Source organism: Corythoichthys intestinalis, chromosome 1 (genome assembly GCF_030265065.1).
Source record: "Corythoichthys intestinalis isolate RoL2023-P3 chromosome 1, ASM3026506v1, whole genome shotgun sequence".
NCBI lineage: Eukaryota > Metazoa > Chordata > Actinopteri > Syngnathiformes > Syngnathidae > Corythoichthys > Corythoichthys intestinalis.
In genome coordinates, this window is record NC_080395.1 from 3,881,002 (window position 1) to 3,898,838 (window position 17,837).

Here is a 17,837-nt window from a genome sequence, read left to right on the forward strand (position 1 = left end):
ATGTTGAACTAGATGCAAAATGACAGACTCGGCCGTGTCTGGGCAGCGTTAGTAAACCGTCGCCATCTTAAAGCAGTAGAGCGCTAAGCGCAATTAAAGAGCACTAAGCGCTAATAAGTAAGATTAACATTACTGTCACAAGCTCACGTAACGTTAGCCCTGCGGAGGGCTATGTTTCTATTAATTATGACCACTGTCGATGCGTGGCTAACGTGTCTTACATACAGGCTTTAACATAACATAGCGTTGTGGAGTGATGAGGGTTTAAAATAAAAACTCAATAATGCTAACTGTCAATTTTAGCTCAGTAGTCATTGCTGGATAAAACACCAAGTAGCACTAGTCCCTAATGTGCTCCAATACAGCCTGTATCATACATTTATTTTGAACACTGTAAAAACTCAAAATCCTATCAGGACTTACAGTTTAGACTAACTTAAAACTTAACTAGAGCTTAAAAATGGCTTGACACAAATAGAAATTCAATTGAAACACGTGGGGAAAAAATCCTATAAGTGATGTGTGTTATCAAGCGAAACGGCATTTTTAGGTAAGATGTATATATATATATATATATATATATATATTTTTTTTTTTTTAAATAAGATCTAAAAGTTTTTTGAGTGAAAGCAGTGAATTAGTGTTTTTTTTATTCTAGTTACATCTGAGATGCAATTGTTGGCTGTTTTCAACAATATACATCGAAAATAAAGACATTGATTGACTGAAAATGGATCAAGATTAGATGAAATGTCTTGTTTTCTCATGTATATTTATAATTGCTCTTCACCTAAAAATATATTTGTTTTATCCAATTACTCGATTAATCGATAGAATTTTCAGTCGATTACTGAAATATTCGATAGCTGCAGCCCTAAACACAAGTAACAAGTGATCAATACACTGCTGTCATTTTAATCTGTTTGAGCGGGGCATGTGCGTTAATTGCGTCAAATATTTCAACGTGATTAATTTTAAAAATTAATTAACGCCCGTTAACGCGATAATTTTGACAGCCCTAATTAATTCATTATTTTTTCAAGCTTTTTATCTGAGTTTGTTCTACATAGGGGTTGTAGAATAGTACTATACCTGTATGAGTAGTGAATGCAAATTGTGGTCATTGTGGTCAACAGGAAAGCCAAAGCCCCAGATGTGCCTTCTTGAATTTCTCCACAAACGGTGAGTGAATTTGTTTTTTGGTTATTTTTGCTGTCAAAAATGTATACATATTCATCATTAAATACAAATGAATGAATGTATTCAAATTCTGACAATCAAATAAATGTATCAAGTTATTCATGACAAATTTAAAAGCAGATTCGTGAACTTCATTCCAACTACAAAATGCCGTTTCTGGAGAAATTGCTTTTGGTAGCTTTGCTGCTATGGTTGGTATATCATTTTCAGGCATTTCGGACTTTCTATAGATATCGGGTCACTTCTTGTTTATTGTGGATATTTCGAGTTCACTTCTTGTACATATTGGGTCACTTGTTAATTTTGAGGCATTCTTTGGTCACTTGCTGTTGATTTGGGGAATATCATGCTCACTTCCTTTTCATTTGGGTCACTTCCTGTTAATTTGGGGGATTTAGGGTCACTTCCTGTTGATTTGGAGGCATTTGGGGGTTACTTCCTGTTGATATCGGGTCACATGGGTTGGAAATCAATTGGAGTTAATGGACATTTTTGTGCTATTGAAATAAATGGTGAATAGGACCATTGAAAATGAATGGGAAATTTGGTCCATGGGCCAATATCCCAAAATCAACAGGAATTGATCCTGCCCCAAAATGAACAAGAAATGTGCCAATATCAACAGAAAGTGACCTAGGAATGGGTCAAGTTAACACATAAATATGCTAAAATAACCGTAAAGTGACCCGATTTCGAAGGAAGTGACTCAGAGATGGCCCAAAATCAACTGGAAGTGACTGGATATCAACAGGAAGGAAGTGAGCAATAAATGCCTTTAAATGAACAAAAAATGAGCAGTATTGACAAAATGAACCTAGAAATGGGCCGAAATGGGCCAAAATGGGCATAAAGACAAAGAAATGTCCTAAAATAAACCTGAAGTGACCCGACATCATTGGAAGTGACTCAGAAATGGCCCGAAATCAACAGCAAGGGACTCGACATCAATAGGAGGTGACCCAAAATGAACAGGGAATGAGACGATATCAACATAAAGTGACCAACAAATGGGCCAAAGTTGACACAAAAATGGCACGAAATCAACAGGAAGTGTCTTGATATCAAAAGGAAATGAGCTGATACCGACAACCAACAAGCATATTTTTGCAGAGTAATTCCCCAATATTTATTTCACTGATAATGCAAGATTTTTATTCGTTTTGCAATTTTTTTAATTCTTTTTTTTTGTACACAGCGTTCAGTAGCAGCGGCTGTCAGACTGTCTGGCGACGTGGACAAAATCATGTGACTTGCTCATGTGACCACCTCACCTACTTTGGCATCCTCATTGTCAGTTCATATCATATTATCTACATAGACGTCCACCAAACGTCGAGTTAAATCTTCCGTTGTTCCTCGTCAGGTGTCCGCTCAACTCTCGGAGACGGACGAGGCGGTGATGTCGTACGTCACCGTGATCGGTTGCAGCCTCTCGCTCGTCGCCCTCGGCGTCACGCTGATACTCTTCGCCTCTAAAAGGTCCAAGTTATGTGTTGTTCTTGGAAAGTTTGCAATGTTAATTTGTGATTTTGAAACCTGATCAGGTTTTCCTATTATTTTATTTTATTTTTTTAATGAAAATACTATTTTTATGCACAAAAACACTCAATTTAAGACTTTTTTTTTAGGTGAATTCTTTCCTCCCAGTACATTGGACTTAAATATCCATGCCTTTTTTGTCCTCAAACATATAGTGGGTACTGAAGGGGAAACGATATCGTCATCGCACACACCATATAACTGTTTGCATTAGTCTAACACATATATAGTCTAACACATACATATGGTACAGGTTTTCGTAGGCACCGTCTAACTGTTTGCATTAGGCTAACACACGTAATATAATTAATCAGGAAATAGTATCATTTTCATATTTACGGTAGGACTACACTACTAATATAAAATAAATAGCACACCATAGTTTATTGAGAAGAAATAGAAGAGATACACAATGCCGTCTTATCACAAGAGTGACGCACCAACTCGGGTAATCTGCTCTCCCAACAAACTCCAAGGACAAAGCGCTTTGTCCTAAAACAAGTACAACCAGCCTGGACAGCAAAGTTGATAGCGGGCGTCCCAATCCGCGCACGAACCTAAGCCGCCCAAAACCGGCCACAGCGGGGGTGGCCCAAAAGCAACGCCCAGAAACGCCTTCGACAAGACCCGCGTCAGCAAAGACTTCAAAAAGACTGGACACTGAGATAAGACAGATTTCTTCTGCTCGGAAACATGTAGCCTTGTTTTGGATCCAGAATTGTCCCTCCGTCGTCTGTTTTTGCCTTGTTTTTGACCATTGTCGACGAATAAATTGTCAACCTGTTTTCAGCGAGTGTTCTTCAAGCTTTTGAAACATGGAGTCAGTGTGCAAAGGGTTAACACAGGAACGCGCGGAGTTTAGCTTCCTCCTGGCCTGGCTCTACGGGGGCGTCGAGCGACGGAGCACATTTCCGTTCTGTTGCCGGCCTCCCCGTGTAGTTTGGGCTGGGGGGACTAAATTCCTTCAGTACCAATTAGAGCTGTTCCGACTAGTCGACGTCATCGATGACATAAATCCGTCAACGAGCACAACATCCCGTCGACGGTTAATGAAAGGTTAAAAAAATATCTGCGTGGAAAGTTCAGAATGTCGGACACTCTGTATGCAAGCGGGGAAAGCGGCACAAAGCCAAAAAAGCGCACCAGAGTGTCCAAAACATGGACTTATTTCAAAGAAACAAAGGAGGGTACACTCTTGTGTCATGTCCCTTCAATGCCAAGCTTGGCTGCACGTCGGCCATGAATAAACCCCTAAAGCGCCGTCATGCAGTTTGTAAGTCCATCTAACTAAGTAACGACATGTTTTATTGAAGTTGCTATGCCTGTCGCGATATGCAATGAGTCCATTTATCGCACGGCACATAAAAATGAGAGCGGTAATTTTCACGGCTGTCCTTTATCGCTGCGAGCGTGTGTGCGTGCTTACGTTGGCGCGTGTGTACTGATGGCATATGAGACTCCAGTTCCTTTCTCTCATCAACACGCTGTAAAATTATAGTTCAGACATACAAAATAAGAAAACATCTATATTAAACACTGTAACGTTAGCACTGCCACACTGAGGTGAATGGGGGAAAAAGGCAACCTACTTTAGCCTGCTATAAAACATTGGCCGTCGTGTCGTGAAAGCAAACTTGCGGTTAAAATGTGACACTTCAAACATGAAAAATCGCTGGTTAACAGCATTTGCAAACTACAAAAATGACCAAAAAAAAAATCGATTACTGACACTACAAAAAGTGCTTTTTTCGCGGAGTGTAAAGCTGAAGTTAGCTGTTTAGCGAACGTACTTCCCATGAACATTTCAAAATAAAAGCATGTCATGTTCGTCATATAAAAAACGATTTCTGTAGTTAATCCCACATACTTCAAAATTCAGATTCGACTCTAAGAATACCTTTAAAATGACACCCTTTATGAAAAGTCTGATTGGCAATGAATAATTATAATTAGGGTTCTTCCGATCATGTTTTTTTGCTCCCGATCGTTTTAGTTTGAGTATCTGCCAATCCTGATATTTCCCGATCCGATTGCTTTTTTTTTGCTCCCGATTCAATTCCAATCACTCCCGATAATTTTTCCCGATCATATACATTTTGGCAATGCATTAAGAAAAAAATGAATAAAACTCGGACGAATATATACGTACATTCAACATACAGTACATACAGTGCCTTGCAAAAGTATTCGGCCCCCTTGAATCTTGCAACCTTTCGCCACATTTCAGGCTTCAAACATAAAGATATGAAATTTAATTTTTTTGTCAAGAATCAACAACAAGTGGGACACAATCGTGAAGTGAAACAACATTTATTGGATAATTGAAACTTTTTTAACAAATAAAAAACTGAAAAGTGGGGCGTGCAATATTATTCGGCCCCATTACTTTCAGTGCAGCAAACTCACTCCAGAAGTTCAGTGAGGATCTTTGAATGATCCAATGTTGTCCTAAATGACCGATGATGATAAATAGAATCCACCTGTGTGTAATCAAGTCTCCGTAGAAATGCACCTGCTCTGTGATAGTCTCAGGGTTCTGTTTAAAGTGCAGAGAGCATTATGAAAACCAAGGAACACACCAGGCAGGTCCGAGATACTGTTGTGGAGAAGTTTAAAGCCGGATTTGGATACAAAAAGATTTCCCAAGCTTTAAACATCTCAAGGAGCACTGTGCAAGCCATCATATTGAAATGGAAGGAGCATCAGACCACTGCAAATCTACCAAGACCCGGCCGTCCTACCAAACTTTCTTCTCAAACAAGGAGAAAACTGATCAGAGATGCAGCCAAGAGGCCCATGATCACTCTGGATGAACTGCAGAGATCTACAGCTGAGGTGGGAGAGTCTGTCCATAGGACAACAATCAGTCGTACACTGCACAAATCTGGCCTTTATGGAAGAGTGGCAAGAAGAAAGCCATTTCTCAAAGATATCCATAAAAAGTCTCGTTTAAAGTTTGCCACAAGCCACCTGGGAGACACACCAAACATGTGGAAGAAGGTGCTCTGGTCAGATGAAACCAAAATTGAACTTTTTGGCCACAATGCAAAACGATATGTTTGGCGTAAAAGCAACACAGCTCATCACCCTGAACACACCATCCCCACTGTCAAACATGGTGGTGGAAGCATCATGGTTTGGGCCTGCTTTTCTTCAGCAGGGACAGGGAAGATGGTTAAAATTGACGGGAAGATGGATGCAGCCAAATACAGGAACATTCTGGAAGAAAACCTGTTGGTATCTGCACAAGACCTGAGGCTGGGACGGAGATTTATCTTCCAACAGGACAATGATCTAAAACATAAAGCCAAATCTACAATGGAATGGTTCAAAAATAAACGTATCCAGGTGTTAGAGTGGCCAAGTCAAAGTCCAGACCTGAATCCAATGGAGAATCTGTGGAAAGAGCTGAAGACTGCTGTTCACAAACACTCTCCATCCAACATCACTGAGCTCGAGCTGTTTTGCAAGGAAGAATGGGCAAGAATGTCAGTCTCTCGATGTGCAAAACTGATAGAAACACACCCCAAGCGACTTGCAGCTGTAATTGGAGCAAAAGGTGGCGCTACAAAGTATTAACGCAGGGGGGCCGAATAATATTGCACGCCCCACTTTTCAGTTTTTTATTTGTTAAACAAGTTTAAATTATCCAATAAATTTTGTTCCACTTCACGATTGTGTCCCACTTGTTGTTGATTCTTGAAAAAAAATTAAAATTTTATATCTTTATGTTTGAGGCCTGAAATGTGGCGAAAGGTTGCAAGGTTCAAGGGGGCCGAATACTTTTGCAAGGCACTGTAAGTACTGTATTTGTTTATTATGACAATAAATCCTCAAAATGGCATTTACATTATTAACATTCTTTCTGTAAGAGGGATCCACGGATAGAAAGACTTGTGACTTTGTGTATTGTGACTAAATATTGCCATCTAGTGTATTTGTTGAGCTTTCAGTAAATGATACTGCAGCATGCCCCAATGCATGATGGGAAGAGGAACCATGATGGGAAGTAAAACCGTGACTGTGCGTCGTGCTACCAATGGATATATCTTCCCTGCTTTGCGAAATAAGTTAAGGTGTTAAGACAAAGATGTATTGCCACCTTGCTTCCCCAAATTGCTTCCCATGCTATATCTCATCATAGGGAGAGGGATTGCAAGGTTTTAGCCAATTGAAGAACGGCTTCAAAGGCTGCCAAAATTCACTCTACTCATTTTGCGCTGCCTTTTGTCTCTCTATGTAGGTAAAGCGGCATCATAACAGATTAAGCGTGACAATGCGTGAGAAGGTCGCGCAGCCTATATATTAATAGCGTAAAATATTTTAACGTGACACTTTAATAACTTAATTGCCGCCATTATCGGGATCTTTTTAATAACCCTACATTAAGCCTAAACTGAAGACTCTGGATGAGTGTAACATATTATGTCTGTAACGTTAAATACAATTAGAAAACGATTTAATTAAAATATATATTTATTAAAAAAAGGCATGGCCGATATTTTTTTGCCGATTCCGATACTTTGAAAATGACGTGATCGGACCCGATCTATCGGTATCTCTAATTATAATACTATTATATATAGTACTATACTATAATATTAATGCTAGGTGTTCTTTTAAGAATTGTTTTGAAACATGTTGGAAAGGCGAAAGTGTTCTGAATATGTTTACATTCCATTCTTTTGCACTAGTTAATTCTATCAGCATTTGAAGTCAATGTTGATTTGTGATTTATTATTGTTATTTATATGTTGTTGTTTTTTTGTACTTTAATGAATTATTTAAGTGTTCCAAAATATTTTTATGAATTGATAAGCGTCAACAAAAATTTCGTTGCTAACTTAGTAAAAAAAAAAAAAATTTTATTATTAGATTAGTCCGTAAAAGTAGTTGGCTGATTAATCGGGAGAAAATTAGTCGTTTGGGACAGCCGTAGTGCCAATTAATATGTGGTGGACATTAGACACTATCTGGTACGCACTAAATTGTTTCTAGTGCGCACCAGAAACAATCTGATAAACCTTAGCATTATATAGCATTTAAGCTAGCGGACATTTGCTAATTGTTCTTTTGTTATGCTTAGATCTTCATTTATTTATATAATTTGAGGCTAAACTCAGGTTCGTTGAGTCCAAGATTGAAATAAAGCTCAACTAAATCCTGTGTTATCATTTTTAGCACGCTGAAACTGCTGGTGTCCGATGCGCGCCTTAGCTTAGCCTCAAACGATATTAAAAATTCACAGTTTTCTTTTCACAACAGGTAAGGTTTTTCGGCTTGTGACTAATCAAGTGGGTCATGCGTGTTGCAGAAAGATCCGTGAGGACGTGTCCATGAAGGTGCACGTCCACCTGGCGCTGGCACTCATTCTACTCAATGCACACTTCCTGGGTAGCCAGGCGGCAGCGGCGGCGTCCAACGGGGTCTGCTTGTACGTGGCGCTAGCGCTGCACTACTCCCTGCTGGCCACCTTCAGTTGGATGGCGCTAGAGAGCTTCCATCTCTACCTGCTTCTCGTGCGCGTCTTCAACATCTACATTCGCAGATACATGCTCAAGCTCGGCCTGGTGGGATGGAGTGAGTCAAAATCGTCTCGTCCGGCCCCTTAGAGGCCCGGGTGCGGTCGCACCGCCCTAAGTTCCGTCCCTGATTTTGGGTATATTTTGGGCTACATTTCGTATGTGTATGCAGAGTCCTCCAGTTACGAATGTGTTCCATTCCTATCCCGTCGACGTAACCTGAATTTCCGCATTAATCAGATTTCAATGTGAAAATTTTAGGGCTGTCAAACGATTAAAATTTTTAATCGAGTTAATTACCGCTTAAAAATTAATTAATTGTAATTAATCGCAGTTCAAACCATCTATAAAATATGCCATATTTTTCTGTAAATTATTGTTGGAATGGAAAGATAAGACACAAGATGTATATATATATTCAACATACAGTACATAAGGACTATTTGTTTATTATAACAATAAATCAAGAAGATGGCATTAACATTATTAACATTCTGTTAAAGCGATCCATGGATAGAAAGACTTGTAGTTCTTAAAAGAAAAAATGTTATTACAAGTTATAGAAATTTTATATTAAAACCCCTCTTGATGTTTTCATTTTAATAAAGTTTGTAAAATTTTCAATCAAAAAATAAACTTGTAGCCCGCCATTGTTGATGTCAATAATTACTTACACAATGCTCATGGGTGCTAAAGCCTATAAAATCAGTCGCACCCAAGCGCCAGCAGAGGGCGGCAAAACTCCATAAAACACAACAAGTGAGCGTTTCACTGTACTGTCATTTAAATCTGTCTGAGAGGGTCATCTGCGTTAATTGCGTCAAATATTTTAACGTGATTGATTTAAAAAAAAAAATATTTATCGCCCGTTAACGCGATAATTTTGACAGCCCTAGAAAATTTACGTCGAAATCTGTACTGTAAAATGGGAGGCTTGAAATATTGATTTCGAGTGATGACGTGACTGCAAAATGGACCTGAAGGCTTGCCATTTATTTGTGCTACATTTGCGCTAGTTTTTGTGACACCCCTCTGTTATTGAGAGAGTTGGTACACTCCATCAGCCACCGCTGAAGGGCTGTGATTGACGTCATCCCTCAAAATTAAGATTTTAATCTCAATTAAACTATTCGCAGCACAAACGAAAATTTTTACAGCACAAACGAGCACAAACCCAGCACAAACGAATGGCACTATTGGGGTTCCTTTCTGCCGTTGATGGGAAGCTGCGTGATGTCATCACTACAAATTCAAAGCATAATATCTACAAGACGGATTTTTTTTTTATTACAGCACAGATCAGCATAAACGAAGCACAACAGATTGACACCATTTTTAATCAAAATTGAGGGCTGGTTGACCTCACATTGACCAATAAAAGAAGTATAAATATTTAGGATGTTCCAATCGCATATTTTTGCACCTTATATTGAGAATCTGGCGATACCAAGTCCCGATACTATACCGACAAAAAAAAAAGTTTTTTTTTTAGCAAAAGTTCCAAACATATTACCGTCCCACCTTCATAATGTGAATTCATTTTAAACAAAATTAATGTAGAAAAATGCTTGCTGTTATTAAATGCTTCATTGAATGAGTCCACTCACGTTTGACACTCCCGTTGTAGAAGAAAGCTTCTCAAGTACATAGTGAGTTGCCACAGCACACTTATGCAACTTTAACAATGGTTGACAAATTTCTTCCTTTGATCGTTGTGCTACCAAGCTTCCATGGCAAGATCAAAGCTACAAACTTGTCGATCATGGTTAGCTTAAAGTACCAAATGCAAGCTGGACAGTTTGGCTACAGTTTAGCTGGTGGGAGGAATGAAAAACTCGATCCTTTACACCCGATTCCGATCCTCCAAAGAGCTGTGTAAGGACATCAGGGATAAAATAATAGAACTTATGATACGAATTACAGACCTCTACATGCTTTGCAAGTAGGAAAACCAGCAAAATCGGCAGTGTATCAAATACTTGTTCTCCCCACTGTAGGTAGAACGTTGCGGTCATGTGCAGATGAGCCAGGTTTTTCTCGTGTCTCATTCAAGAACTGCTTGGATTTCCGTGACTCAGTCAAAAGTTAAAAAAACACTGCCTTTGAGCCCCAGGTGCGGTCACACCCCCAGCACCCTCCTAAGTTTCGCCCCTGAGAAGAACTATAGGGGCTTTAACTGGTGACTCTCCGAGAATATGAAAAATGTCAAATTGGCATTTGCGTCTCCATTTGAACAATGTCGCGATTCCGCATGAAAATGCAGCAGGGCCGAAAAACAAAAGTGCCATGTGCCTTTTTTTTGCCATGTGGCAAATTTTTTTTTGCCATGTGGCATTTTTTTTTTTGCTCAGTGGAATTTTTTTTTTTTTGCCATGTGGCATTTTTTTTTTTTTTTTTTTTTTTTTTTGCCACGTGGCATTTTTTTTGCCATGTGGCAAAAACGTTTTGCCATGTGACATTTTTTTTTGCCATGAGGCAAAAATGTTTTTGCCATGTGGCATTTTTTTCGCCATGTGGCATTTATTTTTTTGCCATGTGGCATTTTTTTTTTTGTTTTTTTTTTTTTTGCCATGTGGCATTTTTTTTTTGCCATGTGGAAAAAAATTTTTGCCATGTGGCATATTTTTTTTGCCATGTGGCAAAAATGTTTTTGCCATGTGGCAAAAATGTTTTTGGCATGAGGCAAACGTGTTTTTGCCATGTGGCATTTTTTTTTTGCCACGTGGCAAAAATGTTTTTGCCATGAGGCAAAAATGTTTTTGCCATGTGGCTTTTTTTTTTTTGCCATGTGGCAAAATATTTTTGCCATGTGGCATTTTTTTTTTTTTGCCATGTGGCATTTTATTTTTTATTTTTTTTTGCCATGCGGCATTTTTTTTGCGATGTGGCAAAATATTTTTGCCACATGGCACAAACCACTTTTGGTTCTTGCCGTCTCTCTGAAAATGATGTAGTATTCATGCTAGGCCCTAGGGGGCAGTGCAGATTTACTGGGCGACAGAGAATGATGCACTTTGACCCCACAAAGCTCCCTCAGCCCGGAAAAAAATATATGCCCGCCCACTCGAAGCAATGTCATTTTTCTTTTGTTCAAAAAGGCACAAAAATTGAAACGTTCAACATATTTAATTTAAAAATATTATTAAAACAGTAAATTAAAGCCGACATTCTGCCATATTTGCTGTTTTTAATGTTTAGTAGCACCGCTGCGCACGCCCAATGTGTACGAGTACTGACGTTAGCGACGCGGTCTCGCGCCGCAGGAGCCTTTGATATGCATGCCGAGGAAGCCCCCCCTCAACCCCCCGCAATCGGATTTTTCCACTTTGGAGGCAGGATTCAGAATTTTTCTTCTTCGCCGACACCATATGCACGTGAGGCGAGTCTGCAACTCAGTCATGCGTCTTTGTGTCACAGAGTCGCCATGTAAACTGCCCCATAGTTTTGCAAAAAGTCTTAGCAGTACTGCTTTAACACCCGTCTCCCCTGCGAATACAAGTGTTGACCTTCCTTTTTTTTGTGCGCAGGCATGCCCGCCGCCATAGTGATCGTGGCATTCCTGGTCCAACCAGATGCTTACGGGCATGTAGCCCTGGATGCGAATAATCCTAGAAGCACCCGAATGTAAGCGCTCGAATGGAATTTAGAATTTTATCGGACAGCGCGGTTGATGTAGCCAATGGGTGTGCAGATGCTACCTGGCGGATGGCAACCTGAAGACGGTCAGCACGTTGGGCGTCTTCAGCATTGTGTTCGCCTTCAACCTCATCATGTTGCTCTTCACCATCCATCGTTTGATCGGATTCACACACCGCAAACAGGTACGCACTCTCATAAAAATAAAAAAATAAAAAATGGTTCATGAAATATTGGAATTAAAAAAAAATAATAATAATAATAAATGGAAGACAAAATCGACTCAAATTATCACGTTTTAAAAGGTTTTACGACATTCAAACAGTTTAGAAAACAACTCATTGGCGGCATCATACGTCCAAGAAGGATGAAAACACTACATAACACTCATGTTACATGAAACAAGGCCAGACTATACAGTGTCTCACAAGCGAAGCTTGTCCAGCCCAAGGCAAAGGTAGGAACTGCAGTTATACATTAGCTGTCAAGGTTAGCTCCTCTGATAAGCAAAAGCTTTGTACAGCAAGTATGACGTTAAAACGTCATGTAATGGCGTACCGCACGCATGCTATTTTTAGACCGTGACGTCGCATCGTAGAGCGGAAGTAAAGCCGAAGTGGGACATTATAGACCCGCCCTCGCATAGAAACAGCGTAATTTGGGCCATTTTTCTCCGGTAATCTTTCAAAAACAAACATGCCGATCACGCATTGCTTTTTTGGAACTTGTAGAAACAACTAGACATTACGACACATGAAGGATGTTTTCTTCATACGTTCCCGTAAACCAAAAACTCGTGAGGAAAAAAGACCGAATCCACTTGTGCGGACTTTAACAGCAGCTTAGTGAATCCATTCACACTTCATACGCGGTAAACATTTCGTTGGGTTGGCATGGTCTTTCAGAGGACAAAGAGGTAAGCAATTTTTATATTTTTAACTTATTTTTTTAGCTTAACGTTGTTCCGTACTGCTTCTGTCTCACAATGAATGACCTGAAAAGAATTACAATGGTATCTGACTGCCACTGTTACCGTTTCTGTTATATATATGTATATATATATATATATATATATATATATGTGTATATATATATATATATATATATATATATATATACATATATATAAACAACTTTAGTAAGGGGTAAATGTAAATAAATTATAGAATTAAGATGTGTTATCAATGGAAAAAATGAAAAGTGTTCGTTGGCTGTCACTAAGTAGCATTTGCGATCGCTACACAAAGCTAACTAAATTACCCCCAAGAACGGTCAGAGACGTAGGACAACCAGAGGATATATAAGAAAGACAGGTCTGATGGTAAAGGATAGCTTGTTGAAACAGTAGAATGGTATTGTCAGTCGCGTCGATAAAAAAGCTAAGGCTATGCTCAGGTTTTTTTCAGCCTTCGACACTCAAGCCATCTCTTTAACTGAACATTTTTATGTTCTTCCTCATCTTTGCCAGTGAATTTGGCACCAGGCACATCATTTTCGGAGAGAATTGTTAGGTTTAGCTCTGTAAACATCTCCTTCGCACACGATTTGCATTCATTTCCTGTTAGGGACAAACGGTGGCTTGTCCCTACTTAGCAACAGTAGCTAATGTCATGAATATTAATGAGCGGAAGTGACGTGTTGCTTGCGGCACCCCATTGCATTCACACAACTGGGATTAGCTACACCAATGGCCCACTAGGAGGGGATAAAGCACTACAAATACAAGCACGCAATTAGAGGACACGTATGTATTGGTAAGTACGGTGGCCGAGAGGTATCAGGCGAAAAAGCACAAATGCAAACTGCCACAACACGATCCCAAATTCCTAAAGCGCGATCGCAAACTAGCAAAAGCACGAACACCAATTGCCACAACACGGCAGCGAATGGCTCGCAGCACGAATGCAAACTTCCACAACACAATCCCCAATTCCTAAAGCGCGATTGCAAATTAGCAAAAGCACAAATGCCAATTGCCACAACATGACCGCAAAAGTCTCACAGGACAATTGCAAAGACGATGACCCAGAAGTTAAAAAAAAATAAATAAATAATAAAAAAGACGACACTTTGTATATTGCTATATGTGCTTTGTGACCATCTCTACGAGCTTCCATAAAGTTGCCCTCCCCCCATCAGACGCAAATTTATACAAAAATTATGTTAATCGTTTGTGCTGCAACGGTTTTGTAGATACAGTATTATGCTTTTATTGAGATATTTATCACGAGTGGGGACGTCATTCCTAGCTTTTTTCTTAGTTTAGCTCCCGCAGCTAATGGAGCTTACCAACTCTCTCAATAAGAGAAGGGTGTCCTAACAAGGCTAGCACGAATGTAGCGCAAACAAATTCGGGCCCATTTTGCAGTAAATTGGGGGCTTAGAGGGATGTCATCACTCAAAATTAATATCTCAAGCCCCCTAATTTACTGCAAAATGGGCCCGAATTTGTTTGCGCTACGTTCGTGCTAGCCTTGTTAGGACACCCCTCTGTTATTGAGAGAGTTGGTACGCTCCATTAGCTGCTGGAGCTAAGCTAAGAAAAAGCTACGAGTGACGTCCCCACTCGTGATTAATATCTCAATAAAAGCATACTACTGTATCTACAAAACTGTTGCAGCACAAACGATTAACATCATTTTTATATAGATTTGTGTCTGATGGGGGGGCAACTTTACGGAGGCCCGTAGAGATGGTCACAAAGCACATATAGCAATATACAAAAGTGTTGTCTTTTTTAGTATTATTAGGGCTGTCAAACGATTAAAATTTTTAATCGAGTTGATTACAGCTTAAAAATTAATCAATCGTAATTAATCGCAATTAATCGCAATTCAAACCATCTATAAAATATGTCATATTTTTCTGTAAATTATTGTTGGAATGGAAAGATAAGACACAAGATGGATATATACATTCAACATATGGTACATAAGGACTCTATTTGTTTATTATAACAATAAATCAACAAGATGTCATTAACATTATTAACATTCTGTTAAAGCGATCATGGATAGAAAGACTTGTACTAATATTTTTCTTTTAAGAACTACAAGTTATAGAAACTTTATATTAAAACCCCTCTTAATGTTTTCGTTTTAATAAAATTTGTAAGATTTTCAATCAAAAAATTAGTAGCCCGCCATTGTGTATGTCAATATTTACTTACACAATGCTCATTGGGTGCTGAAGCCTATAAAATCAGTCGCACCTAGGCGCCAGCAGAGGGCGGCAAAACTCCATAAAACAAGTGAGCGTTTCACTATACTGTCATTTAAATCTGTCTGAGCGGGTCATCTGCGTTAATTGCGTCAAATATTTCAACGTGATTAATTTAAAAAATTAATTAACGCCCGTTAACGCGATAATTTTGACAACCCTAATTTTTTTTTTTTTTTTTTTAACTTCTGGGTCATCGTCTTTGCAACTGTCTTGCGAGCCTTTTGCGGTCATGCTGCGAACCATTTGCTGTCGTGTTGTGGCAAATGGCGTTCGTGCTTTTGCCAATTTGTATTCGCGCTTTAGGAATTGGGGATTGTGTTGTGGCAATTTGAATTCGAGCTGCGAGCCATTTGCTGCCGTGTTGTGGCAATTGGGGTTCGTGCTTTTGCCAATTTGCGATCACGCTTTAGGAATTGGGGATCATGTTGTGGCAGTTTGCATTCGTGCTTTTTATCTTTTGCAAAGCGTTTGCAATTGGGGTTCGTGCTTTTTCTATTTGCAAAGTGTTTGGACTTTGTATTACGCCTGACATCTCTCGGCCACCGTAGGTAAGGCACCAAAATGGGCACTGACATGTTCATTTGTGTTTGGCCAAGTTGCCAATGGTTGCTTAAGAAACCGGTACCAAATTGCTACCGTGTGTCGGTAGTGCTATGAATAAGGTGTACACCGATAACACCATCCTGCTCAGTATGACTTACAGTCAGCTGAGGGACCCTCTGGGCATTTACAGTGAGGAGGCAGCACAGCTCGGCCTTAAGTTCATGTACGTCGGTGATGGAGCAGATCCACCTCCTATTTGTATCGGTAGCAACATTGTAGAGCCGGTCAAGGACTTTGTGAGTATGGGGTCCATGGTGACAGATAACGGGGACCTAAAAACCACGGGTTGTTTGCAGACGATCACTGGCAGCATCCGCTTTGCATTCTCTGGAGACTACTACGGCAGCACCAGACCATCTCTCGCAAAACGAAGCTCCGGATTTGATACTCCGCCGTACTCTTAATCCAGCTTTAATGGCTCAGAAACATGACCCCTGCACCACAATCTCGCAGCAAGAATTGATGGCTTTGATAGTAGAGCTCTCAGAACCCTCGAGAACATCAGGTGGCCACAGCGAGTTTCCAATTAAGTGCTCAGAGCCCGCACGTGCCAGCCCTGAGCATCTTCCTTGGTCGCAATATGCTGCATCCGCTGTTTCAGCCATGTCCTTCGTCTGCCTCCTGACCATCCGATACGAGCCATCCTCCAGTTTGACCCGAGGGCCGCAGGCTGGAGACGACCACGATGGCGACCTCCAACAACATGCCAGCATTGGAAAAATCTGGTTAATTTGGTTAGCTGGAACCACAGGGACAGGATTCCCTGACTCTAGCCGGAGCACTAATGAATGAATGAATTGAATAAGGTACTTTCCCTGAAAAATGACCCTCTGAAATAAAAATGTTTTTGTCAGTTCGGACCGAACGAGCGCGGGCGAGCAAAGCAGAACATTCTGACGGTGTTGGGCCTGGCCACTCTGCTGGGCATCACCTGGGGCCTGGTGTTCTTCTCCTTCGGCCACTTGACGACCGTGGGCCTCTACCTCTTCTGCTTCCTGAACCCGCTCCAAGGTGAGTACAACCAAAACCTGCCCAGCTCGACCCGCTCCACCTCCTGAGTGGCCGTGTCTCTTCCTCCTCGCAGGTTTCTTCATCTTCTTGTGGTTCGTCATGTCGTGGAGGAAGTTGGCACCCAACACGGCGAGCAGTAAAACGCCAAGCGCGAGCGGCTGAGAACCTTGATTTGACAAATAAATCATACGCTGGCTGTTTTATAAATCTCTCGCTCTTTTGTTCAATTCCTACTGATATTGTACACACATCAGATGTTTACCATTTCTTGGCTCTGTGTAACAATACCATTTTATGAAAATAGTTTTTCTTTCAGTACTAAATCAGTGCATTTTCACTTGAACTTAAAATAATTGCTATCATTGATTGATTACTCAATTTTTCGTTTTCAGCGACAGTGACTGGGTTCCTTAGTTGTGTCTGTGTAACCGGCCTGCAATGAACCGCACGATGCAATGCTTCCAGGTAGGGTTGCCAACAGTCCCGAATTGGTACCGCCACCGTACCAATCGGAACATCTTAAATTACAGGATGTCAGACAGGTGGAGTTTGTTGGCGTCCTGCCCTGGGTCGTCCCGCCGCCGGTCTTGGCCCCCGGGATTTTCGGCCGGGGCTTGTCTGGTTGCCTCTGGCTGTGCGGGGGTCCCGTCGGGCGCGCGCTGGTGTCGTGGGCGGGTGGGGGGGCCGCGCGGGTGCCGGTCCGGGGCCGCGGCCCTTCCCCGGCCGGCCGGGGTGGGGTGGAGGCCGGGGGGTGTATGCGGCAGCCATGGTTCCCTCCCAGGTCCACCCGGCCGGAGCCGCGTCTCCCTGTACCGGGTGCCGGGGAGGTGCCCTTTGGTGTCATACCGCGCGCCCCTCCTGGCCCGGGTGTGGGTTGTGCGCTTCCCTCCCCTTGGTCTGTTTCTGGCCCTGTCTGCCTCCCTGGGCCGCGGCGGCTGCCGCCGCCCGCCAGCCGGCGGGGTCATTGACGGGGCCCGCGGGGCCTAGGGTGAGGCTTGCTGTCCCTTGCCGGTGGGGTGGACGTCCCCTGGTCGCCGGCGCTTGGTGTGGCGCCTGCTCGGAGTGTGGGGTGGGTGCTCGGGAGGGGGTGGGCAGTCGCAGAGG

At 41.3% G+C, this 17,837-nt stretch overlaps 1 protein-coding gene across 1 annotated transcript in view; it reads left to right on the forward strand.

Annotated features, from left to right (window-relative positions):
- LOC130927882 (adhesion G-protein coupled receptor G2-like) overlaps positions 1-17,041 on the forward strand; it is a 43,963-nt gene extending 26,922 nt beyond the window's left edge. Inside the window, exons 6-13 of the mRNA XM_057854021.1 lie at positions 1,137-1,182; positions 2,396-2,490; positions 2,564-2,679; positions 8,054-8,319; positions 11,789-11,885; positions 11,953-12,082; positions 16,577-16,733; positions 16,807-17,041. Coding sequence (XP_057710004.1) covers positions 1,137-1,182; positions 2,396-2,490; positions 2,564-2,679; positions 8,054-8,319; positions 11,789-11,885; positions 11,953-12,082; positions 16,577-16,733; positions 16,807-16,895 — 996 coding nt within the window. The 3' untranslated portion in view covers positions 16,896-17,041. The remainder of the gene's footprint in view (positions 1-1,136; positions 1,183-2,395; positions 2,491-2,563; positions 2,680-8,053; positions 8,320-11,788; positions 11,886-11,952; positions 12,083-16,576; positions 16,734-16,806) is intronic.
- Positions 17,042-17,837: the final 796 nt, after the last annotated feature.